Below are 13,762 nucleotides of genomic sequence, written 5' to 3' on the forward strand. Positions count from 1 at the left end.
TCTCTTTTCTCCTTCATTGCTGTATTTGCCCTTCCCTAGTTTTTCTGATGTGATATTGAATTTGTTAGTTTCTTTTGTAGTTCTGTCAATTTTGCCTTATATATTTTGAGGCTGTTTTTGATACATGTAAGTTTAGAATTGTTACATCTTCTTGATGAGTTGAACATTTTATTGGTATTTAATTATTATTTTTATACTTATAATGCTTTTTTGCATTATAGTACTTTGGTTGTAGTAAAATATACATAACATAAAATTTACCATTTTAACCATTTTTAAGAGTGCAGTTCTGTGACATTAAGTATATTCACATGGTTGTGCAACCATTGCCACTATCCATCTCCAGAACTATCTCATCTTCCCCAACGGAAACTCTGTACCCACTAAACAGTTCATTCCCCATTCCCCTCTCCCCACAGCCTCTGGCAACCACTGTTCTACTTTCTGTCTATGTGAATTTGACTATGAACAATTGTGGATATACCTAGATCAGTTACATAGGTGGAATCATACAGTATATATCTTTTGAGACTGGCTTATTTCAATTAGCATACTGTCCTTAAAGTTCATCCGTGTTATAGCATGTGACAGAATTTCCTTCATTTTTAAGACAGTAATATTCTGTTGTATGCATATGCCACATTTTGCTTATCCATTCCTCTATTGATGGGCATGGGTTGCTTCCACTTTTTGGCTATTCTGAATAATGTCGCTATGAACATGGGTGTACAGCTATCTCTCCGAGACTATACTTTCAGTTATTTTGGGTATACCAAGAAGTGGAATTGCTATATCATATGGTAATTCTATGTTTAATATTTTGAGGAAACTCCATACCGTTTTCCACAGCAGCTGCACCATTTTGTATTCCCACCAACAATGTACAAGGGTTCTAATTTCTCCACATCTTTGCCAACATTTGTTATTCTCTATTTTTTTATTTTATAATAGCCATTCTAATGATATCTTGTGGTTTTGATTTCCATTTCTCTAATTATTAGTGATGTTGAGCATCTTTTTTTTTTTTTTAAACGGCTCTGATGTCCTGCTAGCCATCCTTTTTTTTTTTTTTTAATTTATTTATTTTATTTATGGCTGTGTTGGGTCTTCGTTTCTGTGCGAGGGCTTTCTCCAGTTGTGGCAAGCGGGGGCCACTCTTCATCGCGGTGCGCGGGCCTCTCACTATCGCGGCCTCTCTTGTTGTGGAGCACAGGCTCCAGACGCGCAGGCTCAGCAACTGTGGCTCACGGGCCCAGCCGCTCCGCGGCATGTGGGATCTTCCCAGACCAGGGCTCGAACCCGTGTCACCTGCATTGGCAGGTGGATTCTTAACCACTGCGCCACCAGGGAAGCCCGAGCATCTTTTAATGTGCTTATTGGCCATCTGTATATCTTCTTTGTAGAAATGTCTAATTAAGTCCTTTGCTCACTTTTTAATCAGATTATCTTTTTGTTGTTACCATGGTTTTTGTTTTATTTTTGTTGTTTTTAATCTGTTATTCATATAGTTGCACTAGCCTTCTTTGGGTAATATTTGTCTAGTATATGATTTTGATCCTTTTACTGCCACCTTCCTTATGTATCTCTCATAAAAAACATATATAGTTTTTGTGGGCTTTTTTTAAGCCAATCTCTGTCTTTTAATTGGAGAGTTATGGAAAAACCCAAATGAACTTTTTGGCCAACCCAATGTATTTGAATTTATTCGTACCATCTTCTTTTGTGCTATTTGTCCTACTTTTTTTATGTTTCCTTTTTTGTTCTCTTTGTTTACCTCACTTTAAGTTTCTTTTTTTCCCCTCTTCCATTTTATTTTCTTTTACTGGATTGGGACTTTCATACTCCTTTCTTTTTTTTAGTGTTATCTAAGATTTTCACATGTGTGTTAACTTAAAGTCTAAAATGTATTGACATTTTTCTCCCTTTCCCACCACATATGTAACTTAAAACTCTAGGTGTCTGATTTGTCTCCACTCCTTATATTTCTCAGGATAAGTCCAACTCTGGTCCCTATGTCCCTCAAACCTCAGAAGGCATATTTCAAGTTATAAAGTGGTCCCCTGGAAGCCCTTCTTGACATATCATGAGGAGAAGCCCTTTCTTCTTCTCCATGTAGGGTAGAATGGAGATGAGAGATGAAATGCACAACACACCATTACTCCTGCCTTCTTTAAACTCATAAACTCCCATTTATCTCAAATGGCCTAGCTTTTGTTTAGAATACCACTCTGCTGAGATGGGGAGAAGGAAGTAGAGGGTAACAACTGTGGATGCACTGAGATCAGTTAGAAGGATTTCACAATAGTATAGGCTAAAATTTTTCATGTTTCAGTCTAAGATGTTGATAGTAGAAATGGAGAGGAATGGATTGATTTGAGAGATATTTGGGAGGTAGACTCAGCAGGACAATGGATCCAGAGTAATTTCCATTCCTTTACTCTATTGCCTGGCTCTTTGCTTTATAAAACACATCTATGCTTGTCTTCTGTGTGCCACATCCAGCCACATCTTGTCTTATTATTGTGAGGGAATCTGAGGTTCTCATATTGTGCTTAAGAAGACAGGTACTTGTGGTAGACAGACTGTTGGGTGAGGAATCATGCAGTGTGGAAATGACAAACAGTAGGCTTGGAATTCAAAAGAGAATTTGAGGAATAAGAGGAACTAAGGTTAGATGATGGAAACAGACAAACAACAAGAACCTACTGTATTGCACAAGAAACTATATTCAATATCTTGTAATAACCTATGATGGAAAAGAAGCTGAAAGTATATATATATAACTGAATTACTTTGCTGTACCCCTGAAATTAACACAACATTGTAAATTAACTATACTTCAATTTTTAAAAATGGTTTAAAGAAAGATTCGATGATGGAACACAAGGGATTCAGAACATTAGCAAGGATTTTGGATTTTGGGGGCACTACCTACGAGATGTTGGATACTGAATCAAAATCCTTTCCACAGTGGAAATTGATTATATACCCACAGGTAAAAAAACTGTATCTGCTTGATAATGGGAAGTATAGTCGTTCCACAAATGGTGAAGTATTGAGAAGGAACTTCTCTCATTTCATAATAAGGTCAATTGTTTTTGAGAATCTCCACAAAATCCTAAAAGTGATAACTTAATGTCAATAATTCTACTAAATTGCTCAGAAAGAAAACATCATCAACATTTACACAAAGTTTTTGGTAAAGCTATTTGTTAATTCCATGAATATTATTGAGTGACGATTTCACATCAAGTCTTATGCCAAGACTGGGAATATAGCAGTGAATAAGATAGACAAGGTCCTTGCCCGCATGGAGGTGACATTCTAATGAAGAGAGACAGATGATAAACAGGTAAGCAAAAAACAAAATAGTTTTAGATCTAATACATGCTATGAAGAAAGTAAACATGGTGACAGAGAGAGCGAGAAGGATAAGCAAACAGCTGAGAACAAAGAGCGAAGAGCTTTCCAGGCAAAAGAAATTGCAAGTGTAAATGCAGTGAGGCATTGTGGGTGTATTTAATAAACAGGAAGGAGGCTGGTGTGGATGGTGCAGAGTGAGATGGTGTGGTGGAAGGTGAGCGAGGAGGTAGGTAAGTGCCAGATCATATAAGGCATTGTAGGCTGTATGAGGAGTTTACGTGTTATTCTTGGTGCCCGGGGAAGCCATTGGAGAGTTTTACATAGGAGAGTGAAATTATTTTTATTTTCGAAAAGATCACTCTGCTGTGAAAAGTATAGGACAGAATGAGAAGTCAGTTTCCAGGCCCCTTGGAAAGCTATTGAAGTAATACAGGTGAGAAATGAAGGTGGTTGAAGCAGGTGCACTTGAGAAAAGACAGGATTTGATGACAGATTGCCTGGTGTGGGTATTAGCAAGAGAGCAATCAAGAACTATCTAGGTTTTTGGTTTGCAGCTAGGTAGATCACGCTGTCATTTTATGAGATGAGGAATGCAGAGTTAGGCAGGGTGAGTGAGAGTTCCATATTAGAAATATTAACTTTGAAATGCCTGTTAGGTACCCAAGTGAAGATGTGAAGTTGGCAGTTGCATGGATGTACTAATGCATAGCACACAAAGTCAGAGCAGGAGCTCTGCATTTGGCAGTTGTTCCTGTATAAATGGATGTCTATAGAGAAGAAAAGACCTTGGGCACTTCAGGAAGAGAGATTAGGCAGAAGAGGAGGCCCCAGCCAAGAAAACGAAGATGGAGCAGCTAGTGAGATAGAAGAAAAACCAGGGAAATGTGGGATCCTATAAGCCAAGGGAGGTGGGTGTTTTGGAAAGTATGGAGTGGACCACTGTGACCCATGTGGCTGAGAGACTGAGTAAAATAAGAACAAAGAAGTGAGGTGGCCTTTGGATGTGGCAACATTCCAGGCTGTAGTAACCTTGATTAAAGCAGCTTCACTGGCATGGGGTGAGGGCAGTGGGCTGGGGAAACAGCATGAGTACTGGATTGGGAGCTTAGTGTTACAGGCAGTTAAGTTTGATGGTGATTGTCTTTTTTGCAGTGTTTTCCCCCCTCAACAGATATTCCTTTCCACCTCAGGAACTCCCTGACTCCTAATTTTAAGCCCATCCTTCATTGCCCAAACCCCATTCCCTCCTTTAAAAGCTGACTTCTTACCTCTCCTGGAAGACTGGAGCTTGATCACCCCCAAGAGCCATCCTAGACACTTGAGTACAAGAGGCCCATTTACCTCGCCAGTGGTGGGAGAAGTGGGAAGACAGGTTCAGTAATAGCATGGCTATTGGTCAATGACTTCAGATACAAAGAGGTTAATTTTTTTAAATTACTGTAATAAACTTTATTTTTTAAGAGCAGTTTTAGGATCATAGCAAAACTGATCAGAAAGTAGAGTTCCCATATACCCCCTCTCCACACATACCTCCCTCACTATTGATGTCCTACACCATAGTGTAGGACACTATACTATAGTATAATGTAGGTACATTTGTTACAATCCATGAACCTGTATTGACACATCATCAGTCACCTGAAGCCCATAGTTTACATTAGGGTTCACTCTTGGTGTTGTACATTCTATGGCTTTTGACAATTATGTAATGACACGTATCCACCTTATACTATTAATATCATACGGAATACTTTCACTGCCTAAAAGTCCTCTCTGCTCTGCCTATTCATCCCTCCATCCCCACTAACCCCTGACATCTATACTGTCTCCATAGTTTTGCCTTTTTCAGAATGTCATATAGTTGGAATCACACAGTGTGTAGCTTTTCAGATTGGCTTCTTTCACTTAGTAATATGCATTTCAGCTTCCTTCATGTCTTTTCACGACTTGATAACTCATTTCTGTTTACCACTGAATGACATTCCATTGTCTGGATGTACCACATTTTTTTTATCCATTCACCTACTGAAGGACATCTTGGTTGCTTCCAAGTTTGGGCAATTTTGAATAATGGTGCCATAAACATCCTTGTTCAGGTTTTGTGTTTAACTCATTTGAATAGATACCAAGGAATTTGATTGCTGGATCATATGGTAAGTGGCTTTCAAAGTGGCTGTACCATTTTGCATTCCCACCAGCAATAAATGAGAGTTCCTGTTGCTCTACATCCTCATCAATATTTGGTGTTGTCAATATTTTGGACTTTTGCCATTCTAATAAGCGTATAGTGGTATCTCGTTGTTTTAATTTGCATTTCCCGATGATATATGATGCATATAAGCATCTTTTCATATGTTTATTTGCCATCTGCATGTTTTCTTCAGTGAGGTGTCTATTTAGACCTTTTGCCCACTTTTTAACTGGGCTGTTTCTTTTCTTACTGTTGAGTTTTTTTTTGTTTTGTTTTTTAAATAAATTTATTTATTTATTTATTTATTTATTTATTTATTTATTTATTTTTGGCTGTGTTGGGTCTTCGTTTCTGTGCGAGGGCTTTCTCTAGTTGCGGCGAGCGGGGGCCACTCTTCATCGCGGTGCACAGGCCTCTCACTATCGTGGCCTCTCTTGTTGCGGAGCACAGGCTCCAGACGCGCAGGCTCAGTAGCTGTGGCTCACGGGCCTAGTTGCTCCGCGGCATGTGGGATCTTCCCAGACCAGGGCCCGAACCCGTGTCCTCTGCACTGGCAGGAGGACTCTCAACCACTGCACCACCAGGGAAGCCCCTTACTGTTGAGTTTTAAGAGTTGTTTGTATTGTAGGGGATTGGCATATGGCAATCCAAAATATACCACTTTGGCATAAAGATTATTTTTAGCCTAAGGCAATTAAGAAGAAGCAGACATATGAAAAAATCCCTTGCCCTCCACCTCTCTACCAAGAAAGACAGGATGATTCCTAATCACCAGAGACAACTGAAGACTCTTACCAGTTCAGAGACACTGAGAGGAATCTGCATAACAAGCATTACTAAAAACAACCCTTATCTTCCAATAGTTTCTCCCATATATTTACTTTTCCACTGTTTGCCACCCCTAAAAGCCTTAGCCCCTTTTTCTTTATCTTGTCACTTCTCCACAAACTTATTGTTCTTTATTAAGATGCTAGACAAGCTCCAGGTTCTAACCACCCCTTTGAGTTACTCATCACTGAGGTGTCTCCCCTGTGTAAGCATGACACACGTTAATAAAGTGTTCATTTTTTATTGTTAATCTGGCTTTCATCAGTTTAATTTCTAGGGTCCCAGGCACAGAACCTAGGAGGGCAGAGGAAAAAGAGGTTTTATTCCTCCCCTACAGTTTATTTTAGATAACAGTCCTTTGTCAGATATGTTTTTCACAACTATTTTCTCCCAGTCTATGGCTTGTCTTCTAATTCTCTTGACAGTGTCTTTCACAGAGCAGAAGTTTTTAATTTAATAAAGTATGGCTTGTCAATTTTTTTCTTTCATGGATTGTGTCCTTAGTGTTGTATCTAAAAAGTCATCGCCATACCCAAGTTCATCTAGGTTTTGTCCTATGTTCTCTTCTAGGAGTTTTAGAGTTTTGCATTTTATGTTTAAGTCTGTAATTTATTTTGAGTTAAATTGTTTGTGAAGGGCGTAAGGTCTCTGTGTAGATTTATTTTTTGCACATGGATATCTTAGCTTAACGTTTTAAAAATAGGTTGTTTTTCTTGATTATAAAGCACATGCTCACTGTAGAAATTTCCTAAAAGACAGGCAAATATAAAGAAGACAATTGAAATCATGACTGTTAACACCTTGATGAATTACTGATTAGTCCTTTTCAACATGCATTTCAACATTCTTCACTATGCTTCTTTCATTTTGACATTATAATGTGACCACTTTCCTTAGGTAATTAAAAACTCTTTGTAAGTAGCATTTTAATAGATGTATTTTGCCTAGGTAGATCAGGTATTATCATTTACTTAATTTTCCTATTGTTGGCATTTTTATTTCTAGCTTTTATCATAATGCTGTGGTGAACATCTTTGTATGGAAAGCTTTTCTCCCCCTCTGTGTTTCAAGTTTTTTCCTTAAGATAGAACCCTATCAGTAGATTTATGGAATCAGAGGGTGAAAAAAATAATATTAGAGCTCTTAATGCATAATGTCAAATTGCTTTCTAGGAATCTTGTACCAGTTTACAATCCCATTAGTGCCTATCTCCACTAAATTCTTACCACTATTAAACACTGTCTTTTAAAAACCTTTCCTAATTTGATAGGTGAAAAATCAGATCCCATTGCTGTAATTGACATTTCATTGATTACTAATGAGGTTGAACAAATGTTACTCAAATATTCATTTGTTAGCCATTTGTGGTAAATTTTATTTATAAATTATATGGTTATGAACTTGCCAATTTAAGCCACTGTTTCACCCAAGTTGCATGATGTTTGTTGGTTTGTTTTTAGGAAAACTGGAACAGCTTACATAAGAAAGATATTGCAACATAACACTCCTGAAGGATTTTTGTCGTCAGTTATTGCAGAAATTATAGACCCTTTTGGAATAGAGGAAGTGCATGAAAGCTCTTGTTTGTCTAGTTCCCTTTCCATTAATCAAGCTGGAACTTTCTCCTATAAGCTTAGTCTTCAATTACAAAGTAAGTGTAGTAATATATCTCTCTGATGGCTGGGGAAAATGAGAAATTATCTTTTGGGAAGAGTGTTCATGCTCTTTTATAGAACAATAGATTTCAAAATTTAGTCCAATTGGTAATCTACAGAAGTCTACATATACTTAGATTCCTGGAGGAATTCTTTATTTCTAATATAATGAAACCTAGCTATCACTTCATTGATATTTCATCAATAGTAACACCTATCATTTATTTCTATAATATGATGTTATTTTGTCTTAAACAGTGCTCAGGAACAGTGAGAAAAGTCAAGAAGTCCAGACTTTACCCTACATAATGAAATAATTTTGAATCACTGTCATATAGCATATTTCTATTTCAAAGGATTATATGATAGATACATAGCAAAAGTTAATATAGCTTATTGTAAGGATTTGGGTTTTACTCTGAGTAAATGAGCCTTTGGAGTGTTTTGAGCAGAAAGTGACGTGATTGAACTAGCTGCTCTGTTGAGAACAGACTGGGCATGTGACAGAGAGAGGGCAAGAAGGAAAGCAGAGAAATCAGTTAAGAGGCTATTGCAATAATCAGGTGAGAGATCATATTAAATGTAAGATGTCTGTTACTCATCCAAGTGGAAAAATAAGGTAGATATATAGAAAGACAAGTCTGGAGTTCAGGAAAGACCTCTGGACTGGAGAAATACATTTGAGCAGTCAGAAGGAGGAGAGAGAAAGGAGCAGAAAAATTATTTGAACAAATAATGGCTGAAAGCTTCTATAACCTGGGGAAAGAAACAGACATCCAGATCCAGGAAGCCTATAGAGTTCCAAATAAGATGAACCCAGGGAGACCCACACCAACACACATTATAATTAAAGTGTCAAAAGTTAAAGACAAGAAGAGAATCTTAAAAGTGGCAAGAGAAAAATAACTCGTTACTTACAGTAGAACCCCCCCATAAGACTGTCAGCAGATTTTTCAACCGAAACTTTGCACATCAGAAGGGAATGACATGATATAGTCAAAGTGCTGAAAGAAAAAAATTGCCAACCAAGTATATCTATCTACCAGCAACATTGTCATGGAGAATTGAAGGAGAGATAAAGAGTTTTCCAGACAAGCAAAAACCAAACGAGTTCATCATCCTAGACTGGCTTTACATGAAATGTTACAGGAATTTCTTTAAGGTGAAACAAAAGAGGGCTAATCAGTAAAAGTAAAATGTGTGAAAGTATAAATTTCACTGGTAAAGGCAAATATATAGTAAAATTTAGAATAATCTTATGTTGTAAATGTGGTAGTTAATCACTTATAAAGCTAGTATGAAAGTTAAAGACAAAGGTAGTAAAAAAACTAACTACAATAATTAGTTAATGGATACACAAGATAAAAATATGTAAATTGTGATATCAAAAACATAAATTGAGGGGGTAGAAATGTAGAGCCCTAGAATGCATTCAAACTTAAGTTGTTATCAACTTAAAATAGACTATTATAAATATAAGTTGTTTTATGTAAGCCCAGTGGTAACCACAAAGCAAAAACCTATAGTAGATACACAAAATAAACAGGAATCTAAGCCACTACAGATAACCACAGAAAATCATCAAATCACAAAGAAAGAGAGCAAAAGAAGAAAGGAACAGAGAAAGTATAAAACACCTAGGAAACAATTAACAAACTGCCAATAAATACATACCTATCCACCTTAATACATAAGGTGGTATGTATTCGGCCTTAACATGTTAACATATACATTCTTTGGTGCAGGTATGTATTTATCCACCAGTAAATACATACCTTCGCCTTCTCTGGTGGTGCAGTGGATAAGACTCTGTGCTCCCGATACAGGGGGCCCAGGTTCGAGCCCTGGTCAGGGAACTAGATCCCACATGCATGCTGCAACTACGAGTTCACATGCTACAAGTAAGGAGCCCCCATGCTGCATCTAAGGAGCTGGTGAGCCACAACTAAGGAACCCTGGAGCTGCAACTAAGACTCAGTGCAACCAAATAAATAAATATTAAAAAAAAAAGACAGGCAATAAAAATTGTTGGGGAGGATGTGTAGAAAAGGGAATCCTTGTGCACTGTTGGTGGGAATGTAAATTGGTGCAGTCACTATGGAAGGCAATATAAAGGTTCCTCAAAAAATTAAAAATAGAACTACCATATGATCAAGCAATTCCACATCTGAGTATTTATCCAAAGAAAATGAGCATGCTAACTTGAAAAGATATATACTCCCCCTTGTTCATTGCAGCATTATTTACAGTAGCCAAGATATAGAAGCAACCTGTGTCCATTGATAGATGAATGGATAAAGAAAATTGGGTTTGTATATATATATATATATATATATACAGTAAAATATTATTCAACCATAAAAAAGGAGGAAATCTTGCCACTTGCAACAACATGGATGAATTTTGAGGGCATTATTGTGAGATAAGTCAGACAGAGAAAGACAAATACTGTATGATGTCACTTATATGTGAAATCTAAAAACAAGCAAACAACAAATAAATAAACTCAGAATAGATTGGTAGTTGCCAGAGGTGGGGGTTCAGTGAAGGGATCAAAAGATATAAACTTGTAATTATAAAATAAATAAGTCATAGGAATGTAATATAAAACATGGTGACTATAGCTAACACTGCGTTGTATATTTCAAAGTTGTTAAGAGAGTAGATCTTAAAAGTTTTCCTCACAAGAAAAAAAGTTGTAACTGTGTGTGGTGATGGATGTTAGCTAGATTTTTGTGGTTATTATTTTGCAATACATACAAATATCAAATTGTGTTGTACACCTGAAACTAATGTTATATATCAGTTATATCTCAAAAAGGGGGGGGGGAATCAAGTGGTCAGCATATACGATAGTTAATGCTATGAGATAAGATGAGATCACTGGGAAAGCTAGTGTAGGTATAGAAACGAAAAAGTCTGAGGTCCAACAGTTAGTGGTCAGAGAACAGGAAGACCAGATGGTCTGCTAGAAGAACTAAGAGAGTGTGTCTCAGAAACCAAGTGAAGAAGGTACTTCAAGAAGGAGGGAATGATGCTGTGCTACATGCTGCCAAGAGGTGAGGTAAGACGAGGAGAGAAAACTGCCCAATGGATCTGTGTCAAGTCATTGGCAACCTTGATAAAAGCTGTTCTTGGGTGGAGTCATGTAGACAAAAGTCTGATTGGGTTAGGTTTAAAAACTTACGAGAGGCGAGGAATTGAAGATAGTGAATAAAGGCAGCCCTTTCAGGGAATTTCACAATGAAAGGGAGGAGAGAAATGATGTGGTAGTTGGAGGGATTGTAGGAAAGGATTTTTGTTGGTTTGTTGAAATGGGAAAAATTAGAGCATGTGTGCATAATAAAGGGAATTATGAGATTCTCTTCTGACTACTTCTACTTATTTTTTCAGAACGAGGTGAGTATCATTGTTGACATGGTTCAAAAACATTTAAAATGATGACTTCCCTCTCCTTCAAACAGCCATCTTTTGGCTTCCCTCATATCCTCTCTGATGGATTTTCTCCAATCATTTCTTCTTTGTCTCCTTTGTGGAGTTTTTTTTTCCTTCCCATTTTTACATGATGGTGTTCCTTATGGTCCTGCCCTCAAGCCTCTTTTCTTCTAAATCTTCATGCTCTTCTTAAGCAATCAATTATTCATTTATTCAACAAATATTTATTGAGCATCTGCTATGTAATAGGCAGACCTTTAGGCCCTAGGGAAAACACTAGCTACATTATCCTTCTCTTATAAAATCACAATAAAGACTCTGGGTTATTAAGGCTCTTACCAGTTCTATGGTAAAGAAATCAGATTTCTTATAATTACTTAGCCCTATGTGGTTTTTTTCTGCTGAGAATTTTATAGAACTAGTTTCACAGTAAAAACTGTGCTTGGCATATTTGCAATACACTTTCTACAAAATAATTTGAATTATAACCTGAAATCTGGCAAATGTATCCTCTAGTTAAGACCATAATTTAAAAACTCAACTGGTGTATTCCTCAATTATGTCCACCAGTATTGCTTGCAGAACATTGGCTGTTTTATTTTATACCAAATCATTCCTGTTTTAGCTTCAGGTGTTACTTCCTCATTTCAAGATTCGGATATAGAAAAGACTGTGGTGATTCCCGGTTACAGCAGCTTCCTGATCACAAGGATTTTAGATAATGAGAATGCTTTAGCTATCGCTACCATGCCTGAAACAGTACCCCACAATATGACCTTTCTAAAAGGCTCCTGGTTCTTATACAACTTTGGACAAAGGGATGGACGAACATGGAACATACATTCAAAACCATGTAATTACTGGTTTCAACAACATGATGACTCACTATCCCTCAATGTCCTGAAATACATTGATCTGGGGAAATCTCATGCTTTAAAAATTAAAGTCATACCTAATACAAAAGGTAAGTTTATTTTTATTGGGAAATATCAAAAGGAGATGTTATTGCTTTTCTTGAATGTAAAATATACTCTCTGATATTTCCTTTATCTTTGGTTTCTGTAGTAGGTGGCATTCTACCAATAACAGTATTAGTTCTAATTATTGAGCACTTATGCAAAGCTCTGTATTAAATGATTTTTTAATTCATTTTAAAATGTAATGTTTATAACAACCCTAAAAGGCTAGATTATAGTCCTTATTTTATAAATAAGCTTAAATTATCAGCCCAAATAGACACAGGATTTTAGTTTAGGTTTTTGCTGCCCTCTGAAAAGAAAACATATAATTACCTTGGTGTTGTTATAATCATTTCAAGTATTTATTTTAAACCAAAAAAGAAAAAGACTTTTAAATAGAATTCTATACTTTTCTCCATTTTTCAAGGTATTTATTTATTACAAAACTAATATAAAACTTACTAAAAATGATGGGGAAATGGCATATTGGAAAGAAATAAAACAAAAAATTTTAGTAAATTACTGAGCTAGAAATTGAGGGGAAAATATGGAAGGAAGGGGAGGGAAAATAGAAAATCCTGTCACCAGAAATGAAAAGGGAACTCAAAGTCAAAAAAATTAGCTAATATGTGGCTCCTGGAAGGTTTTGAGGCTCAGACATGGGCCATATAGGCAGTGGGATGAATTTTAATGCCCAAGCATTGGTAGAAGATGTAGACCTTTAGACATTTCTACCTTGTGGTAGGAAGTTGGAAATGAGAACATTAAGTAAAGCTGGAACCATCAAATCATGAAGGGTGAAGAGAGGATAAGGAAAACACTACCCAACAACTCAAAGAAAGAGGTAGGGAGATTGTCATCTCCACGGGACTCAAAGAATATCTTGTAAAAAACCCAAACTCCAAGACTGTGTAACACCTAGACACTACCCACCAAATACAAGAATCCCAAACTGAGACATCATTACAATGCCTGGGTCCCAGCATAAGGAAGCACAAAACCCTCTGTAGGAATACTTTCATAAACAAGGTAACATGGAATTCCACAGAAAAATCAATCTTCATGAACATAAATTGAGGAAAAGAATTTTAAAACCATGTAAGGAAATGACCCAACATAAGAGAAACTCAACAAGCATAGGAAACAAAGTTTTAATCTTGAGTTAATGGAAAAATCAGAAAGACACTATAAAAACAATTGTAAAGTATAAAATATGTAAAACTCTTAAAGAGATAAAAGAAAGCATATGAACCATGATGAAAGGACAAAACACTATTTTAAAAAAACAAGCTTATTTGAAAAACATAACCAAATGCAATTTATAAAAATGA

At 36.6% G+C, this 13,762-nt stretch overlaps 1 protein-coding gene across 1 annotated transcript in view; it reads left to right on the plus strand.

Annotated features, from left to right (window-relative positions):
* Positions 1 to 13,762, plus strand: part of CATSPERB (cation channel sperm associated auxiliary subunit beta) — a 135,234-nt gene that overhangs the window by 91,432 nt on the left and 30,040 nt on the right. The window contains exons 19-20 of the mRNA XM_007180882.2: positions 7,843 to 8,033; positions 12,104 to 12,436. Of these exons, the coding sequence (XP_007180944.1) occupies positions 7,843 to 8,033; positions 12,104 to 12,436 (524 nt within the window). The remainder of the gene's footprint in view (positions 1 to 7,842; positions 8,034 to 12,103; positions 12,437 to 13,762) is intronic.

Source organism: Balaenoptera acutorostrata, chromosome 3 (genome assembly GCF_949987535.1).
Source record: "Balaenoptera acutorostrata chromosome 3, mBalAcu1.1, whole genome shotgun sequence".
Taxonomy (NCBI): Eukaryota; Metazoa; Chordata; class Mammalia; order Artiodactyla; family Balaenopteridae; genus Balaenoptera; species Balaenoptera acutorostrata.